At 35.0% G+C, this 16750-nt stretch overlaps 2 protein-coding genes across 3 annotated transcripts; both read left to right on the top strand.

Annotated features, from left to right (window-relative positions):
* The first annotated feature begins 3959 nt into the window (after positions 1-3959).
* On the top strand, positions 3960-13990 carry LOC125809661 (probable serine/threonine-protein kinase WNK3). Of its 2 annotated transcripts, XM_049489253.1 has the most exons (9): positions 3960-4036; positions 4287-4436; positions 5319-5356; positions 5921-6148; positions 6294-6517; positions 6630-6787; positions 12203-12386; positions 12453-12590; positions 12674-13990. In XM_049489253.1, the coding sequence occupies exons 1-9, from the start codon at positions 3989-3991 to the stop codon at positions 13489-13491; spliced, it is 1986 nt and encodes a 661-aa protein (XP_049345210.1). In that variant the 5' UTR covers positions 3960-3988; the 3' UTR covers positions 13492-13990. The 2 variants fall into 2 exon arrangements, with proteins under 2 accessions (XP_049345210.1, XP_049345209.1); XM_049489252.1 differs by having other exon boundaries at positions 12203-12590.
* Positions 13991-14643: 653 nt separating this feature from the next.
* LOC125809573 (elongation factor TuB, chloroplastic) lies at positions 14644-16379 on the top strand. The gene has a single exon (XM_049489157.1). It carries the CDS (start codon positions 14774-14776, stop codon positions 16205-16207), a length of 1434 nt encoding a protein of 477 aa, XP_049345114.1. The 5' UTR covers positions 14644-14773; the 3' UTR covers positions 16208-16379.
* Positions 16380-16750: the final 371 nt, after the last annotated feature.

The raw sequence follows: 16750 nt of genomic DNA, 5'->3' as shown, positions 1-16750 counted from the left end.
CAATTTAGCACATTGAAGAAAGATAAACTTGAAACGTGAAAGGTAGGGAAGAAACGTGAAAGTTGGGAAAGAAACGTGAATGGTGATGAAAAAAGGTTAATGGTATTGGTTTAATTTTATTATTTTCACTTTAAACGGTTATTGGTATATAATTTGGTCCAATATAGGACTCTTTCCATAAATAAAATTAATTTATAATACTAAAATCTGAATACATATTATTTTATAAAAATATTATCATTCTGCCATTTTAAGTAAATATTTTAAAGTGTTATTATTTTGACTAATTATGTTAGGTATTATAACTTAATGCTAATTTCCCTTATTTTTATCCAACCCAAGCCCAGGCGATGTCTATTGGGCTGCTACTGGTTATTGTTCAAAGTTGAAGGAATATATCACATATAAGGAAAAGTGTCAACCCATAGATATTTAAGGGTCAATATTACGGGTTTTAAATCTACTTTTAAAATATTATTGCTTATAACATTTTAATTGTGGGTTATAACAGATCACTTTTTATTTATAAATCAATTTAATTTCACTTTATTAAATAATTAGTCTTGTATAATTATATTTTTATTATTAAGTGATATAAATAAAGAATCAATATAATTATCTCTTACACATTTTTAGGGATTTTACCTTGATTCTTGTTCTCTTTTTACTTCTTTTTTTACTGTCTTTTATAATTATCTTTTTATTATTAAGTGATATAAATAAAGAATCAATCATAATTATCTCTTGCACATTTTTAGGAATTTTACTTTGATTCTTGTTCTTTTTTTTACTGTCACACCTCAAACCCCACCCCATCTCCGTCACCACGTCTTATCTAGTCTTTGCACACGCCATAACAACATCCCACCACCCCATGTTAAAAAAATCATTTTCTCTTTCACCTCTTCTCTCATCTCTTGTAAAAACCGTTTCTACATCTCAATATCACTAGAAAATCTTCATTCTACAATCAAAAGAAAGACCAAATTCACAATAATAAGAATCAAGTTTTGAGGATTTTTTATAAAACATGTCGAAGAAACCTGAGCATACTCCTAGAAAGAGCCCCAGATTAGTAAAAGCGAGTTCTACTATTAAAATCGAGGCTCCGACCTTTAACATATTGACTCAAACACTGTTGCCAAACAAGAATGCAAGTCCGGCGATAAAGGTTGTTACCACTCAAAAGAAGAAACAGATTTCGGAAAAAGAGAAGAAAAGTGAAGCAAAGAACATGCTACGGATGCTAGCAATTATCCTACACCAAAATCATGGAAATCAAATTTGAAATAGTTGATTGCAGCTTAGTGTCACAGACTTAGATTCTCACTAATATTCTGTGCGGCACTTGACAACTTAATCACTAGTCTTTCAAGATCTTGTAAGCTCAAGTAAGTCTTTTATGCTAAGATTGCTAAGAGAATGAAAGGAAAGACTTAGAGAATTTTGGAAGAAGACTTGTATTAAGCTTGGAAGATTGCTTTACAAGTTGCTTGATTCCTTTCTTTCTTTCTTGGTGCCTAGCAAATGAGGGGCACCTCTATTTATACTAACACCTAAGGACTAAAGTGCAATTTAAAATTACTTTACAAGTCCCTCTAATAATTACACTTTGGCCCCTTTCTAGAATTCTCTACTAATTTTAGGAAATTCTAAAGCTTTCCAAGATATCTTCTAAGTTATTCTAGAGAATTCTAAGGAAAGACCTAGGGATTTCTAAGGCCTTCTTGAAAAATCTAAGGGCTTCTATAGTTCTCTATAAACCTCTCCACAACTTTAGACTTTTCCGCCCCTATCCGAATGCAAAATTCGACTGTGAAGTGGCGAGACGTGACATTAGACTCTTAATGGTTATATGTTTTTTTTTTTTTTTTGGATGATATATAGTTGTTTTTGCTACAATTTTTTTTATAACAATACAATATGCACTGTTTTACATTGCCAAATTTATTCTTTTAGTAATGTGTTCCAGTTAGATACCAACTTTATACATCTTTATTTTAAATTTGTCAAAAGTTTCAAGTTGGATATCAAGTGTATACAATTTGAATACCAACATGGCCAGATTTTTATTGGACTTTAGTATTAAAAACGCCTCATAAACATAGTACACCACAATTGTATACATTGTTACAATTAACTAGTTCTGTTAAAATATGAATTACAAATTGTTTTGTCTAATATCGGGGTACCAGCTCTATACAAATTGGATACAACATTAACTAGTTTTAGTTTGGATATCAGTTTGAATCAAATGAACACCAAATAAAATCACATGAACTAGTTTTATGTTGTCTTACATTGTATCTCATTTATCTCCAAATTGAAAAATTAAGAGTGACATTAAATTGGTATTCAATTTGTAAATAATTGGTATCCATTTTGTAATATAATTGGTATTTTTAACTTGAAAATTTAAGACAAAAAATTTAAAACTAAAGAGTAAAAAAAAATTGAGAGTAGGAGAAGGGGGAAATAGGGAGGGAATTATTGTGGGGATTCGTACCCTCATCAACAAGGTATAATTCAGTAACCAACCAACTGAGTTACAAAAATTCTCTAAAAGAGTAAAAAAAATACACACGCATGGATATACTAACAAAAGATATCGCTAGGGGTATTTATGACCCAATAGAATAAGAAAGGGCGAATATGAGATAAATTAGAAATGTTAAAAGTATCAGTTTATCCTTTTCCATTATAATATAGAGTGTTACTAATAAGACTTAAGAGTAGGACTGACATAAAATACCAAAAATCGAATTATCGAATCAGATTAAATTTTTTGGTAATTTGGTTTTTGATAAAGTATTCAGGAGTAAAATTTTAGAATAATGGTATTTTGAGTTTGGTATGAGACATTAGAATCATATGATATTCTGTATTTCTCGAAAACCGATTTATTCACTTAATGAAGGTTATATATCAACATGTTCATAACTCATTAGTACAAGTTCAAACATAAAGTTAAATACTAAACATAAACAACCCAAATACATATATTTTTTTAGTTATGTCAATTTAATTTTTTTGATGTCTTCTAACTTGTTGATCTTCTATTATATTGTGCATCCACATAGAAAAATAGAAATAATTGTAGTAATAATATTAAATTTGTAATACAATCGGCTATAAATTCAATATGGTATTACCGAATATCATACCGAACCAAAGTTTAATTTATCGATTACCGAATTATTGAATCGAAATTTAAAAACTTGAAATTTAACACCTACTTTTAACTACCAATTACCAAATTACCGAATCAAAATTTAGAAATCCCGGACTAAATACCCAACACCCATCACTACAAAGAGACGTCATAATTGAATGAAACAAAGAAACAATAAAAAATTCTCAACTAGCTTGGCGTTGGTTGCCCTGTGCCAAACCCGTTGACTTTCAATTTTTATCCACAGTTGACTTTTCAATCTCATTCTTATTAAATGAAAAAAAAATAAAAAAGCTTCAACAAATGCCGATTGCGTTTTCATAATAGATAGAAATTTTGTAATAAATGTCATCCCCTTAGTGAAAATGGATCAATTGGACTCCTCATTATTTAAATGAGAATTTTTTTTTAATCATGCAAGAATGTATGGTGCATTATATTAGCTTTTTTATAAGTAAAAATTAAAATCAATTTATAAAGTACAATAAAATCAATTGTAACTTGATTATCCAAGCGCTCATCTTATTGGTGAAGATTTGATTGACATATAATTCTCTCTTCATTTTCATTTTTTTCTTATTTCAGTCTTCTTTTTAAAGAAAAAAATATTGAGAAAACCCTATCCTAAACTTGACGTGAATTATTACTTTCATTCTCAAATTATTGACAATTTTAAAAATATTTGACTAACTGAACTTAAATACACCCCAATCCAAATCAGATATCATAATGTTTTCAAACCCCCAAACCTAAACAGGGCATCCGTGCGAATGACGCTCCAAATTTTGGCGTCAGGGTTGAGTCTGCTCCGTTCGCATGCGCAGCGTAAACATCCAATACACACCACCTGCCATTGACCCAACGGTACCCACCTCCCACCCCAACTCTTTTTTACTTTTTGCCCTTTCGACGCCTTCATTTGCCTTATACGTTTCTCCTTCTTCTCTCCTATCACTGATCCTTATACGCTTACATACTTGTTCGTTTGGTGTAATTGAGTCTTCTTCCAATTACAATCTCCGCAGACGAATTGTATGATTGTTATTTTGGCAGTACTTAATCACGCTGTTTCATATTGATCTGAATTGAATTTGTTGTTTTGTCAAATAGCTAGGTTTTGGATTGTTTTTCTCTTCTTCTACTCGCTACTCAATTCATTGGAACGAAGAGAATGCAGCAGGAATCTACGTCTGAGCAGGAACCGGACGATTCTGAATCTGAACCGGAGTTCGTTGAGCTCGATCCTTCTGGCCGATACGGCCGGGTAAGTTTCTCGCTTTCTCGCTTCTGCATTGAATACTTTTTTTGGCTTGTTGTACCTCTTAAGTAGTGTTTGAAGTACATTTTTGAAACTGCCTACTGACTTTATTCTGCTCATTTTTATATGATCTGACTGGAAATGCATAGTGTGAAATTTGTTGAAGTAACGATTGAAAAGTTAGTTTGAGTAGGGAAAAGTTCATCATATCAAATTTAATTTAATGAATCAGAAAGCTTGACACTATTTGGATGGTTATTTCATATTGTTTCACAATGTATTGTATTGTATTGTTTAATGAATACAACGTTTGGATAGATTGTGTCATTTTTCGTCGTTACATAATGTTACACATCAACAATTTAAAGGATGAATTTATAAAAGAAGTAGGGTACGGGATAGAGTTGCTATAAAAAGGTTGGGTAAAAGATAAAATACGTATATGTAATTATAAGTAAAGACAAAATGAGAAGAAAAAAGTTAACGACTTAACCACACCAAATGTTGTTACACAAAATGAAACTTTTCTTCATTACCTAATGATAAGTTTAACGATACGATCAATAAAATGTAAGTAACAATTAAAACAAACATTGTATTTAAACTAATAACACAATAAAATAGATTGCCACCACCCAAACAAGTTGAATAGTGTAAAAGATTTCGGAAATCTCAAAATGGAAAGAGAATCATATAAATTGGGACTATGGGGGTAATATTTCTTTATGTATTTTACTTGTCCCGGGGTTCAATTCTTTCTGACTGCTTTGCTATTACTGTTGTTACATCTCTGGCTAATATTTGTTAGGTTGGTGTATATTTAATTAGTCATTACATATATTTGATTCTTCATTGCAACTAAGGAGTTGATTGTCTTGTTATATGCAGTACAAAGAGGTTTTGGGAAAAGGAGCTTTCAAGAAAGTGTATCCTATTTTGAATGTCTTCACGTGCATAATGCTCGTTTCATTTCATTGATGTGTTTGACAGGATAAGGAATATAAGATGTTAATTTGAATGGTAATCTCTTTGTTCCAATTTATGTGCCGGTTGTGCATGGGTTTTGAGGAAAAAAAGACTTTTGGAACTTATGGTCTTAAACATGTCGTTAGTTTAATGTGGTCTATAAAAAGAGAGGAATGAGAAGTTCACGTTAAATTGTTTCCAAGTATGAGAATATGTGCCATTTTTTCTGGAACACACTGTTAAGGAATTATTGTCACATAAGTGAAACAGAGGGAGTATATTATATTAGTAGTAAGGGAAGAAAATATTATAGTGATAGTTAAAATGTTAGATTGATTAAGAGAACATTACATAAAGGTATTAAATTTGAATATTTATATGACTTTTAATTCTTAATATTTGTGAAAGTTGTATGATTGTCATATAACCTGAGATGAACAATCGTGTTACTGCCTTTTCCCCTCATTAATGAATGTTGTCAAGTGAAACTATTGTCCATTCTTGACTTACCATCGGTAATATAGTTACCGAGCATTTGATGAATTGGAGGGGATTGAAGTAGCTTGGAACCAGGTTAAATTGGCTGATCTCTTGAGGAATGCTGTGGACTTGGAGCGTCTTTATTCCGAAGTTCATTTGCTTAAAACCCTCAAGCACAAGAATATAATCAAATTCTATAACTCATGGGTTGACTCAAAGAATGAGAATATCAACATCATTACTGAAATTTTCACTTCTGGGACTTTAAGACAGTATGGCTATGTGTTTTCTTTTTCTTCTTCTTCTTCTGCTTCTTTTTTGTTTTTTTTTTGCTTTTCTTTGCTCAATGCTTTAACCCCACTACCCATATTTTTGAAATATTGGATTATGGACTACTCTTTCTGTATGCTCGTGAAGGTACCGCAAAAAACATAAGAGGGTTGATATCAGAGCACTTAAGAATTGGTCTAGGCAGATATTAGAGGGTCTCTCATATCTACATGGTCATGACCCTCCAATTATTCATCGGGACCTCAAGTGTGATAACATTTTTATCAATGGTAACCAAGGGGAGGTTAAGATTGGTGACTTGGGACTCGCTGCAATTCTTTGCAAGGCTCGTGCTGCTCATAGTGTCATTGGTAAGGTCCTACTCAGATTTTCTCAGTTTTGCAACTCTCCTCAAGGTTGTAATTGGCTGTTCATTGGCAGTTTAGATGGTTCTGAAAAGTGCAATTCTATATTTGATCTCAGGTACACCAGAATTCATGGCGCCAGAACTTTATGAAGAGGAATACGATGAGCTAGTAGATATCTATGCCTTTGGCATGTGCCTGCTGGAGCTCGTGACATTTGAATATCCTTATATTGAGTGTTCCAACGCTGCTCAAATATATAAGAAAGTGACAGCAGTAAGAATTTATGTCTTTCTTCACAGTTCTCTTTATTTTTTGTTGTCCCTCAAGCTACGTATCAAGTTATTGCATGTTCACGATTGTTGATAGAGTCATAGAGATATCATTTCTTGGGATCAAGATTGTGCAGCAGCAAGAGTGATGGAAAATCTTTTAATTGAGAGTGCAACTCTTGGTTAAAAATTGTAAATATCCTTGCATTGCATAGCTTAGGCTTCAAGCCTTCAACCCTCGAGGAACTATGACATTTATGGTTTTACATGACTGTTCATTTACTAAGCTTTAGGTAATTCCATAATTATCCATTGGTATCTTCATGTGCAAAGAGTGTCATACAAATTGGGATCACAAAGAAATATAAAAATTGTAAGCATTTTAGAGAAATAAAAGCCAATAAGTTTTAAGTTTATTTTTTTGAACATTAATAAGTTTTAAGTTTATTTCCGTATCTAATAGAAGAATACTGCTCCATTTCTATATTCAGTAATCAGTAATAACACTCAAACACTGATAACTTAAAATGATAGTTAAATTATGTGACTTTAGTTATTAAGCATATAGGTTTTAGTTTACATAATTAGCTCCCTAGTCATTTACTTGAATTTTCCATTTAGGATTCATGTTGTCTAGTTTAAGGCTTGTATGCAGCAAAACGTGGTTATCTTGCTTTGGAGGATGTTCTCTCCTGGGATTGATGACTTATGTCTCTCTCCTTTTCCCTATTGGATGAGGAGGATGAATCTCAGCCTTCAGTTTGTATTCTCAGGGTGCACCACCCTCATAATAAATTTGTTAAAATAACAACTATAGGTGATGCTGCATTTGCATTTAGACATTTTAATGCACTTAAGCTGGTTATCAGAACAAATACAAAAAAGTCAGGTTTTTGTACTTTGTTGGGGTTTTATGTTAGTATCAAGTTCATCGACCTGCTTAAAGTGACAAAACTTCAAGGCTAAGGCATTTCTTAGGGACCAACTGTGCTGCAGTTCGAAGCTGATTCTACGCAAAGGTTGAAAACTGTATGAAGCATTTTCCTCTTTATTTCACCAACCTCTTTTTGAGAGTGTTAAATTAGTACTAGAAAGGTACCTGATAAGTTTACAAAAGAGAAGGCCTTGGATAGAAGCTACACAAAGAGAGAATATATTTTTTTATTTATTTTTTAAAATGGTAATGTTGTATTCTTCAGCATTAAGGATATGCGGGTGACCTGTAAACAGAGGGGAACAAAAGAAGAGAAGAAAAAAAAACACTACAAGGATCCTAATAATTCTACAATCTGTTCTGTTTCCTCTAAACCTTTCTCTTTACACCAAAAATAAAAGGATACAATACAATCCCATCTAACCTTCTGAATGGAATTGGACCTATCTTCAAAGTTTCTTCTATTTCTTTCTTTTCATACTGTCTACCAAATGCAATGTGGAATTATCCTCCACCATGCCTTTTGGCTCTTGCTCCCCCCTCTTCTTATCCAACAACTCAACAAGTCTGCTGTATGCTCGGGCATGCACAAAGAGAGAATCTATTAAGTCCATAAAATCATAAATTCTGATCAAGCATCTCCTCTGAGGCAACAAAACAAATTCTGAAGACAACTAAACTTTAAAGCAGCAATCAACTCCTTGCTTCCATCAAAGCATCTCCTCTTCCTCTCAAGCCATATTGTCCAGCTAATTCATAATGGAATTATTTTCCATGTCTTCTTCAGCTTTCTCTTTCTCTTCATTCTCTAACCTTGCCAGCACACAAGTAAATCCTTAATGCTTTGTGGTATCACCCATTGAACACGAAAAATATTCAGAAAAAGGACCATATCAACTGTGTCGTTGCAATGAATCAGCAGATGATTTTACTGTTTCAGTAGCATTTTTACAGAGGAAACATCTGTTACACAAGCTAAAGACTCTTTTTTGTAGGTTGTCCTGAGTCAAACAGGCAGCATAAGCAGTAATCCACTAAAAACAAGCAACTTTGGTTGGGGCATTTATTTTCTGCAATGACTTCCATGGACAAAATCCACAGATTTTAACAGCACATTATAGCAAGAGTTCACAGTAAAGCACTAAGGTTTCCCCCTTCTGTTATCTTTATTACACCGTACTGTTAGAAAAGGAAAAGGAATACTCCATTTGTACCATACTGATTCTGCTTGTTTCTTTTTTGTGAGAAAAAAGTAAAGCTATTTAGTTAACAAAGCACCCTGGAGGTGCATAGTTACAAAAGCTATTTACCATAAAAGGCTGTATTTCCTTAACTAGATAGGGAACTGCTGAAGTTTATCAACTGGTATGTATACTCTAAAACTTCAAGTTTGGACCAAACAAATAAAAGAAATAACCAATTAATTTTCAGCTGCTGCAGGGAGCTTTTTTCTCCTTCAAATCATCTCTTGTTTCTTTCATTCCATAACACCCAAAATATAGTTAAAGGAATCGAGTTCCATATCTTTCTGGTAGTTTTCTGTGCCTTCCAATCCCTCCAGATGCAAAACACTTATATAATATCCCCTGGAAACACCCATTTAATGTTGCTTTTATGTAAAAATAAACTCCATCCAGGCTGCTGAACAGTGCATGAAAGAGTGGTTTACTGACTCCAAATCCTTTTCACACACAGGTAAATTCTGTTAGAGATACAATACGTTATCTTGCGTGAGGTGAGCTCCATCAATGCTATCCAGTTAAAACAGTGCACCCTGGAGGGATATTAGTTTTCCATAGCCTGAAATCTGATTTTCACAGGCTGATCCCGCTTGTTTCTGTTTTGCATTGTCAAAGATAAACCTACTTTCGCTCGGAGTTTTCTGTATTCGTTTTTCTTGAGTGTTTGAGCATAAAATAGATATTGCAAGGGTATGGCCCATTCAGGAGTTCTTAAGACCGAATTCTGTGTCCCCTCTCTCTATCCTTGAATATAAAAGTAAGTTTAGTCCCAATACCTTTTCTTTTATCAAGAAGGGTGTCCGGCCTCACTTCAATAGATGTTCAATTTGCTAAGGAAGTGAACAATAACATGATATTCCAAGAAACAAATATTAGTAGTCCTAAGAAATCAACATTGCTTACGACTTCTGTTGAATGAATGTCCTTGACTTGGTGGAATCAGTAGCTCAAGATGGTTTTACCATAGGAATGAGATGTTGTTGACCACTTTAAAAACAGTTTGACCATGCATGAATCAATTGCTGATTGTAGGGACTTGGGCTTTATTTTCTTAGTCTTGTATCCACATAGTTCCACTCCTACCTGCTGTTTGTGACGGAAAATATCCTTTGGTGTTTGGTCCTAAACTTTTTTATCCAAGTGAGCCTGCTGAATTGTTGGATTCACAGTTCATTTCATATGATGTTGTCAAGCTCTTTATCATAAAACTAATAAGGGTCCTGTGAACTTATGCATTCCTTGAGTAACTACTTGTGTTATTAATAGCTAATATCATCAACCTGTAGGATCTATTGTACATCCAATTGCCTGCAGTTTGTCGTGTTTGTTTTCATTAGTCATTCAATTGTTCTTGCAAACTACCCAAAAAATATTGTCATGACCTGCTTGCATAAATGGACGTGTTCATTGTGTTATAGGTATTAAGAAACATGATTTCTATCCCTGATGGAATGCATTCCAGTTGACCAATAAAAATTCAAAATATTATGTAAATGCCTAATACTTTGTTGGTTTATTTGTGAAGAGTGCTTTGTCAACATTGAGTAAGCATCACTGGAGTTGCCTCTTCCTGGGGACAATTTTCATAGGACTTCCAATCATCAGTTTACCTCCATGTACCATCCTCACCTTGGGGAGTTTGTGTCTGAATGTGAATCTCTCTTCTTCTTTTTTTTCTTTTCTTTTTTGCATTGCTTCAGTTAGCAGCATCAACCACTTCATTTAGACCTTACTCCAACTGAAATAATTTTTTGTACACACATTCTCTCTCTCTCTCTCCCTCTCCAATAAGTTAATCCCTCTTATTCTCTTGTAAGTGCTAATTCAGACTGTAGCTAATCCAGACTTCTGCTTTGAATAATGTGGTATGTATCTTGATGTATTTCTAAGGTGTTATATTTTTAGGTTAGTTTAGTTAAGATGAACAAGATAACTGAGTCCAATCTTCTGTGGACTTGCTCTATTGGGTACATGGTTCCTATTGTTCATTTATCGGAATTATGTGACATTGACAAGAAATATATATGAAATGACTCATAGCTAAAGTGGAAGGAATAAGGCTGATCAAATGGGGGCTTAATTGTTTGGCGTGCACTTAACTTAAACCATGCTAATGATGTGGTCAAGCGAACCACTGCGAAGAAGCCTAGCATCTCTTTAGGTTTTAGCAGAATTGACAACTTAAACTGAAGGATACTTTTTCTTTATCAGTTGTTCCAACGACATAATGGAGATCTTAATCTAGATCCACTGGCTTGCATGACATTGAAGGTGTTTAAAATGAGTTTCACCAACACACTATTTTAAGAGGTAATAAGAGTAGTGGTTGTTTGGCTGAAGAAATAACAATGGAAATGCGCAAGTAGGATCATGAGGGGATAGTGTAGGTGGTAGTTGGTACTATGACAGGAAAATGAGTTCTTTACTATTGAAGGTGTTAAATAACTTTGACACTTAAGGCAGTATTGTAAGGAGTAATTGTCTTGTTGATGGATTAATGTGAAAGTTAAAAAGGTGGTAGTGAAAAGAGGGAAGAAAAGGTTGTGTTCAGATTTAGAGGGTACTAGTGCTGGAGATTTACCAGAAACAGTAAGCATACCAAAATGGCTAGGTTTTGGTAATGTACATCTGTCTTCTCTTTCAGGGGAACATGGGGTACTCAGTAGTTAGCACTTAGCACATTAGTTGCATCCATTCCAAATGTGTTGCTTTTGCATCATGATATGTTGTCCACTTGCTTTGAAGGGGAAATATCTTCCCTTCACTACTTGCTGCATTTTGAGGACTCTATTATATATCAAGTAATAAGAGACTGTTTACCCAAAAAAAAAGTAATAAGAGACCAACTTAGATCCTTGTCAAATCTCAAACTTATCATCAGCAAACATTTATCTCTACTTGTGGGGCTTACTTTTTAGTTGAAATACTCTTTTATTTTAACTCTTCTACTAACATTGTGCCAGGTCGAGATGACACTATTTAGTGGGATTGAGGGAGTGATTGACGGAGTGCTTTATTTTACAACATTAGATTCTTACTCAAACAAATCCACGAGTCCTATACAATCAGTTTTCAGTTTTTGATAGCTATAAATTACAAACTTTAACTTTCTGCAACTTTGTTTCCTTTTAGCAGATTAATCTAATGAGATAGTTGACTCTGTATTTCTTGGTATTTTAATTTCATCTTACAACAACAATACTACATTGCTAATATTCTGATTTTACCAATTTCATCTGTGAAGGGAATTAAGCCTGCCTCATTGGCAAAAGTGAAGGATCCAAGAGTTAAAGCCTTCATAGAAAAATGTATTGCAAAAGCTTCTGAGCGGTTGCCTGCTAAGAAACTATTGGTTGACCCCTTTCTCCTTTCTGATGAGGATTCTGGAAACGTAGGTCGATCTTTGAGCTTCAATTCCGGACATGCAGGTAACTATGTGATCACACCTTTTCTAAAATGTCCCTTTATTATTGACTTTTGTGGGATCTTTACAGATATGAGTGATGATCAGTCTAATAGTGGAAGGAGTACAAAGGACCCTTTGCCTGAAGGAGGCAGAGATTTCACAGTGCAGGGGCAAAGGAAGGACCTAAATACAATATTTCTTAAACTTCGAATTACTGATTCAACAGGTTACTGTTTGCTCCTTGTTTCTTTTGTCAAGCTTAAGGTGCATCTATTAATTAGTTGTATAACATTTGCACTGTGGTATCAGGTCATATTAGAAACATTCACTTCCCCTTTGATATTGAAGTTGATACGGCGAATGCTGTTGCTAGTGAAATGGTTGCAGAGCTGGACCTGACAGATCAGGATGTTTCAGCAATAGCAGAAATGATTGATTCAGAAATCCGGTCATATATCCCAGATTGGGCACCAAGAGAAAACTCTAGCAATCACATCACCGATGAAGTTGCTTCTGATAACTTTACTTCTGGAGTCGGAGATGATGCTCCTCCCTTTACAATTGATCCTGCTCATTCGGGTAGTCTTGTGTTGGAAAGACTTCCTTCAGGTCGAAAGTACTGGTCTGTTTCACCGAAAACAACCAGTAATGGCAGCTCTCCACGCAGACAGGGGCCTTCAAACACGTCGCTGACCGATTCACCAACTCATGAAGACAGTTGGACGGAAGAAAATGAAGAGTCACCTGTTATCCTGAGAGAGGGAGGGAGTTCACATGTTGCTGCCTTACTCGGACACGAAGATTATAAATCTGATACTTACGTGGATGATGATGCCAGTGTTCACCGTGATTCTGACTTTGGTGACAATGCTCATTCTGCGGATTTTAGTTATGCAAGCAGGCCTCATTCATCAGAGGAAAGAAATAACATGATCAGCAACAACTACCCAGCTGATATCAGACAAATCACCAAGGAACTGGAGAAGCTGCGTGGACTGCAGCAAAAGGAGCTAAATGATCTGAAGAAGAAACATGACTCGGCTATCTCAGATCTTCTAAGCAAGCTTCCTCCTGAGATCCGTGACATTTATGGTCACAAAATATCTTCCCATAATTTGCATTGCTGATGTCCTGAAAACTCAAGTTCCTCTGTAAAGATGTAAGTTGCTGTTTTGTCTTTTGCCACTCAACTGTTGAGTAATTCTTTGATTGTACCAATGACCTGACTGTCCCTGAAAAGTCCCAGAGATATCCCGGAATGCTGAAATTATTCGTTGTTGCTGACAATTATCACATCCAAAATCGAAAAGCTCGAGGGATTAAGCATGGACGTATGTTTAGATACAGATTCAGCTCTATCAAGGTTAAAATCAGTTCAGGGTCAGGAATTGAGGTAATACTGAAAGAGGAGACAAGGAAGCCATGCGTTCAAGATTGGTGACTCCATTTGCTTTGTTAGTTATTCGGATTTGCTTGCTTGCACACTTATGTATAATGCGTCTGCAAGTCATCTTGCAGCTTAAAACAGGACCTTCAATTTCATTGAATTGTATACTTGTACATATTTACCTGAGTACTTAGCTATTCGAAATGTCACTTGGTTGAAATTATGCAGGTTGTTTTTTTCTAATTTTTTTTTATCATTGGTGTTCGTTAAATCTGTAAAGAAATTCTATTTATTTGAATGATTCTTCAAGTGTCTTAACTTATCACTACCAATCAGATATCACAATTTGTGTTATCTCATTTTTATCTTTGTTCTTTTTGTAGAGTTGAACATGAAGCATATATTTTCAGTCTTACCTATCTTAAAGTTTGACTCTCTAGAGTGTTTCTATATGGTTCCAACTTCTTGTTCTTTCAATAATTTTCATCAATTAACACAAAAATCATTAATTAAGCAGCTTAATAACAAGCACCACAAAACCTTATCCTACAAACTCGATATAGATGTATTTCCTCTAATCATACTTTTAACAAGTTTTTCATACCTCAGTTTTATACATTGGACATAAACTCTTTTTTTTCCTGACGCATACCATGCTAAATGTAACCGTTGTTGCCTATTCACAGATTTAGCATGTATGTCATCCATCCTGCTATACTTGTCTTGTTTCAGTTTTTGAGAGTTAAATTACTTGATCAACATCTTAAGATGAAATAGAAAAATTACGATTTATAATATATATTTTTTAAATATCTACATACTTTCCCATAGTTGCAAGTTGCAGCCCATTGCTGTGTCAGTATGTCATCCAAGAGAGGTGCCCAAATGGCTAATATATGAGAGGCCCTCTTTCTCCCTACCAAAAAAGATAACTTCATTATCCTCTCTTTTTTCTATCACAATTCATTTCACTCTCTTTCTCCAAATACTTCAATCCTCATTTTCAGGCAAAAGCTTCTTCCATGGCTTCAATTTCAGCAGCTTCTGCAACTGCTGCTGCTGCTTCTACAAAGATTAATACCAGTGGTGGTAGTGTTCTTCCTTCTAAATCCTCTAAGCTTATCCTTTCATCTTCTTTTACACCAACCCCATCAACCCTTTTTCTCCATTCACCAGCCACTACTACACCTTCTTCTTCTACCCGCCACCGCCGGTTTACTGTCCGAGCTGCGCGTGGTAAATTCGAAAGGAAGAAACCCCATGTCAATATTGGTACAATTGGCCATGTTGACCATGGGAAAACCACACTTACAGCTGCTTTGACCATGGCTCTTGCTTCTCTGGGTAACTCCGCCCCCAAGAAGTATGATGAAATTGATGCTGCCCCTGAAGAAAGGGCTCGTGGTATTACGATTAATACTGCCACAGTGGAGTATGAAACTGAAAATCGGCATTACGCTCATGTAGATTGCCCTGGTCACGCTGATTATGTGAAGAATATGATTACTGGTGCTGCTCAAATGGATGGAGCTATACTTGTTGTTTCAGGTGCTGATGGTCCAATGCCGCAGACGAAGGAACATATTTTGCTTGCTAAGCAAGTGGGTGTCCCTAATATGGTTGTTTTCTTGAACAAAGAGGACCAAGTTGACGATGAGGAGTTGCTTGAGCTTGTTGAGTTGGAGGTAAGAGAGTTATTGTCAAGTTATGAGTTTCCTGGTGATGATATTCCTATTCATTGTGGGTCTGCCCTTTTGGCTTTAGAGGCTTTAATGGCTAATCCTAGTATTAAAAGGGGTGATGATCAATGGGTTGATAAGATTTATAAATTGATGGACTCTGTTGATGAATATATTCCTATTCCACAAAGACAAACTGAATTGCCTTTCTTGATGGCTATTGAAGATGTGTTTTCTATTACTGGTAGAGGTACAGTGGCTACAGGGAGAGTTGAGAGAGGGACTGTTAAGACAGGGGAAATTGTTGATATAGTTGGATTGAAGGACACTAGGAACACTACAGTAACAGGAGTTGAGATGTTTCAGAAGATATTGGATGAAGCAATGGCAGGAGATAATGTGGGGTTGTTGTTGAGAGGTATTCAGAAGATTGATATTCAAAGAGGAATGGTGTTGGCAAAACCTGGATCAATTACTCCACACACCAAGTTTGAAGCTTTGGTGTATGTGTTGAAAAAGGAAGAAGGTGGCAGGCATTCCCCTTTCTTTGCTGGTTATAGGCCACAGTTTTACATGAGAACAACTGATGTGACTGGAAAGGTTACTGCTATTATGACTGACAAGGGAGAGGAATCTAAGATGGTCATGCCTGGTGATCGCGTAAACATGGTGGTCGAGCTCATTATGCCAGTTGCTTGTGAGCAGGGAATGAGGTTCGCTATTAGGGAAGGAGGAAAGACAGTCGGAGCTGGTGTTATTCAGAAAATCTTAGAATGATGAACTTGCAGCTGAGCATCTCTTTTTACATATGGTCGGATTTTTCCATTGAAGTTTATTAATCCATTGTCATATATGCGACTTTTTGGTTACTTTTGTTATGTCTTAGAATCTTACTTTAGTTGAAGTATCCTGTTTTATCCCCCCAATTCTACTGAACTTTTGGAAATTTCCCCGTCTCTTGTTTCACTTTTCATTTGCTTGAAAGAAATGATATCATTTGCTCTCATGTACTTTATTTTCCTCTAGATAGATGCACACTTTCTTTTGAAACAAAAGCCCAGATTGCTACAAGTAATATGCTTTCTTAACCACTGTATTCTGTTGGATAACTACAAGTAAGACATCTGAACTTCTTTATGCCCGTGTAAGTGAAATATAGTATGAGAGACAGATTTGAATATATTTGCGTTGCTTATAATCGATATTCAGAATCGTTTAGTTTAGCATCTTTGAGCAGAATACTGACAGTTGGTTCATCTTGGATTGGAAAAGGACTAACTGGCGTTAGAATACAAAAGCAGTGAAAAATATGTCGTATGT

The sequence above is a fragment of the Solanum verrucosum genome, unplaced genomic scaffold (assembly GCF_900185275.1).
Source record: "Solanum verrucosum unplaced genomic scaffold, falcon-dt-bn FXZP01000121.1, whole genome shotgun sequence".
NCBI lineage: Eukaryota > Viridiplantae > Streptophyta > Magnoliopsida > Solanales > Solanaceae > Solanum > Solanum verrucosum.
The sequence above is the reverse complement of the archived record's forward strand: the minus strand, read 5'-3'. Positions and strand labels throughout refer to the sequence as shown.

Coding starts and splice junctions, on each gene's coding strand:
- LOC125809573 (XM_049489157.1), top strand. CDS start 14,774: ATGGCTTCAATTTCAGCAGCTTCTGCAACTGCTGCTGCTGCTTCTACA.
- LOC125809661 (XM_049489252.1), top strand. CDS start 3,989: ATGCGCAGCGTAAACATCCAATACACACCACCTGCCATTGACCCAACG. Junction 6,518..6,629: donor TGCTGCTCATAGTGTCATTG/GTAAGGTCCTAC, acceptor ATTTGATCTCAG/GTACACCAGAATTCATGGCG. Junction 12,591..12,673: donor TCGAATTACTGATTCAACAG/GTTACTGTTTGC, acceptor CTGTGGTATCAG/GTCATATTAGAAACATTCAC.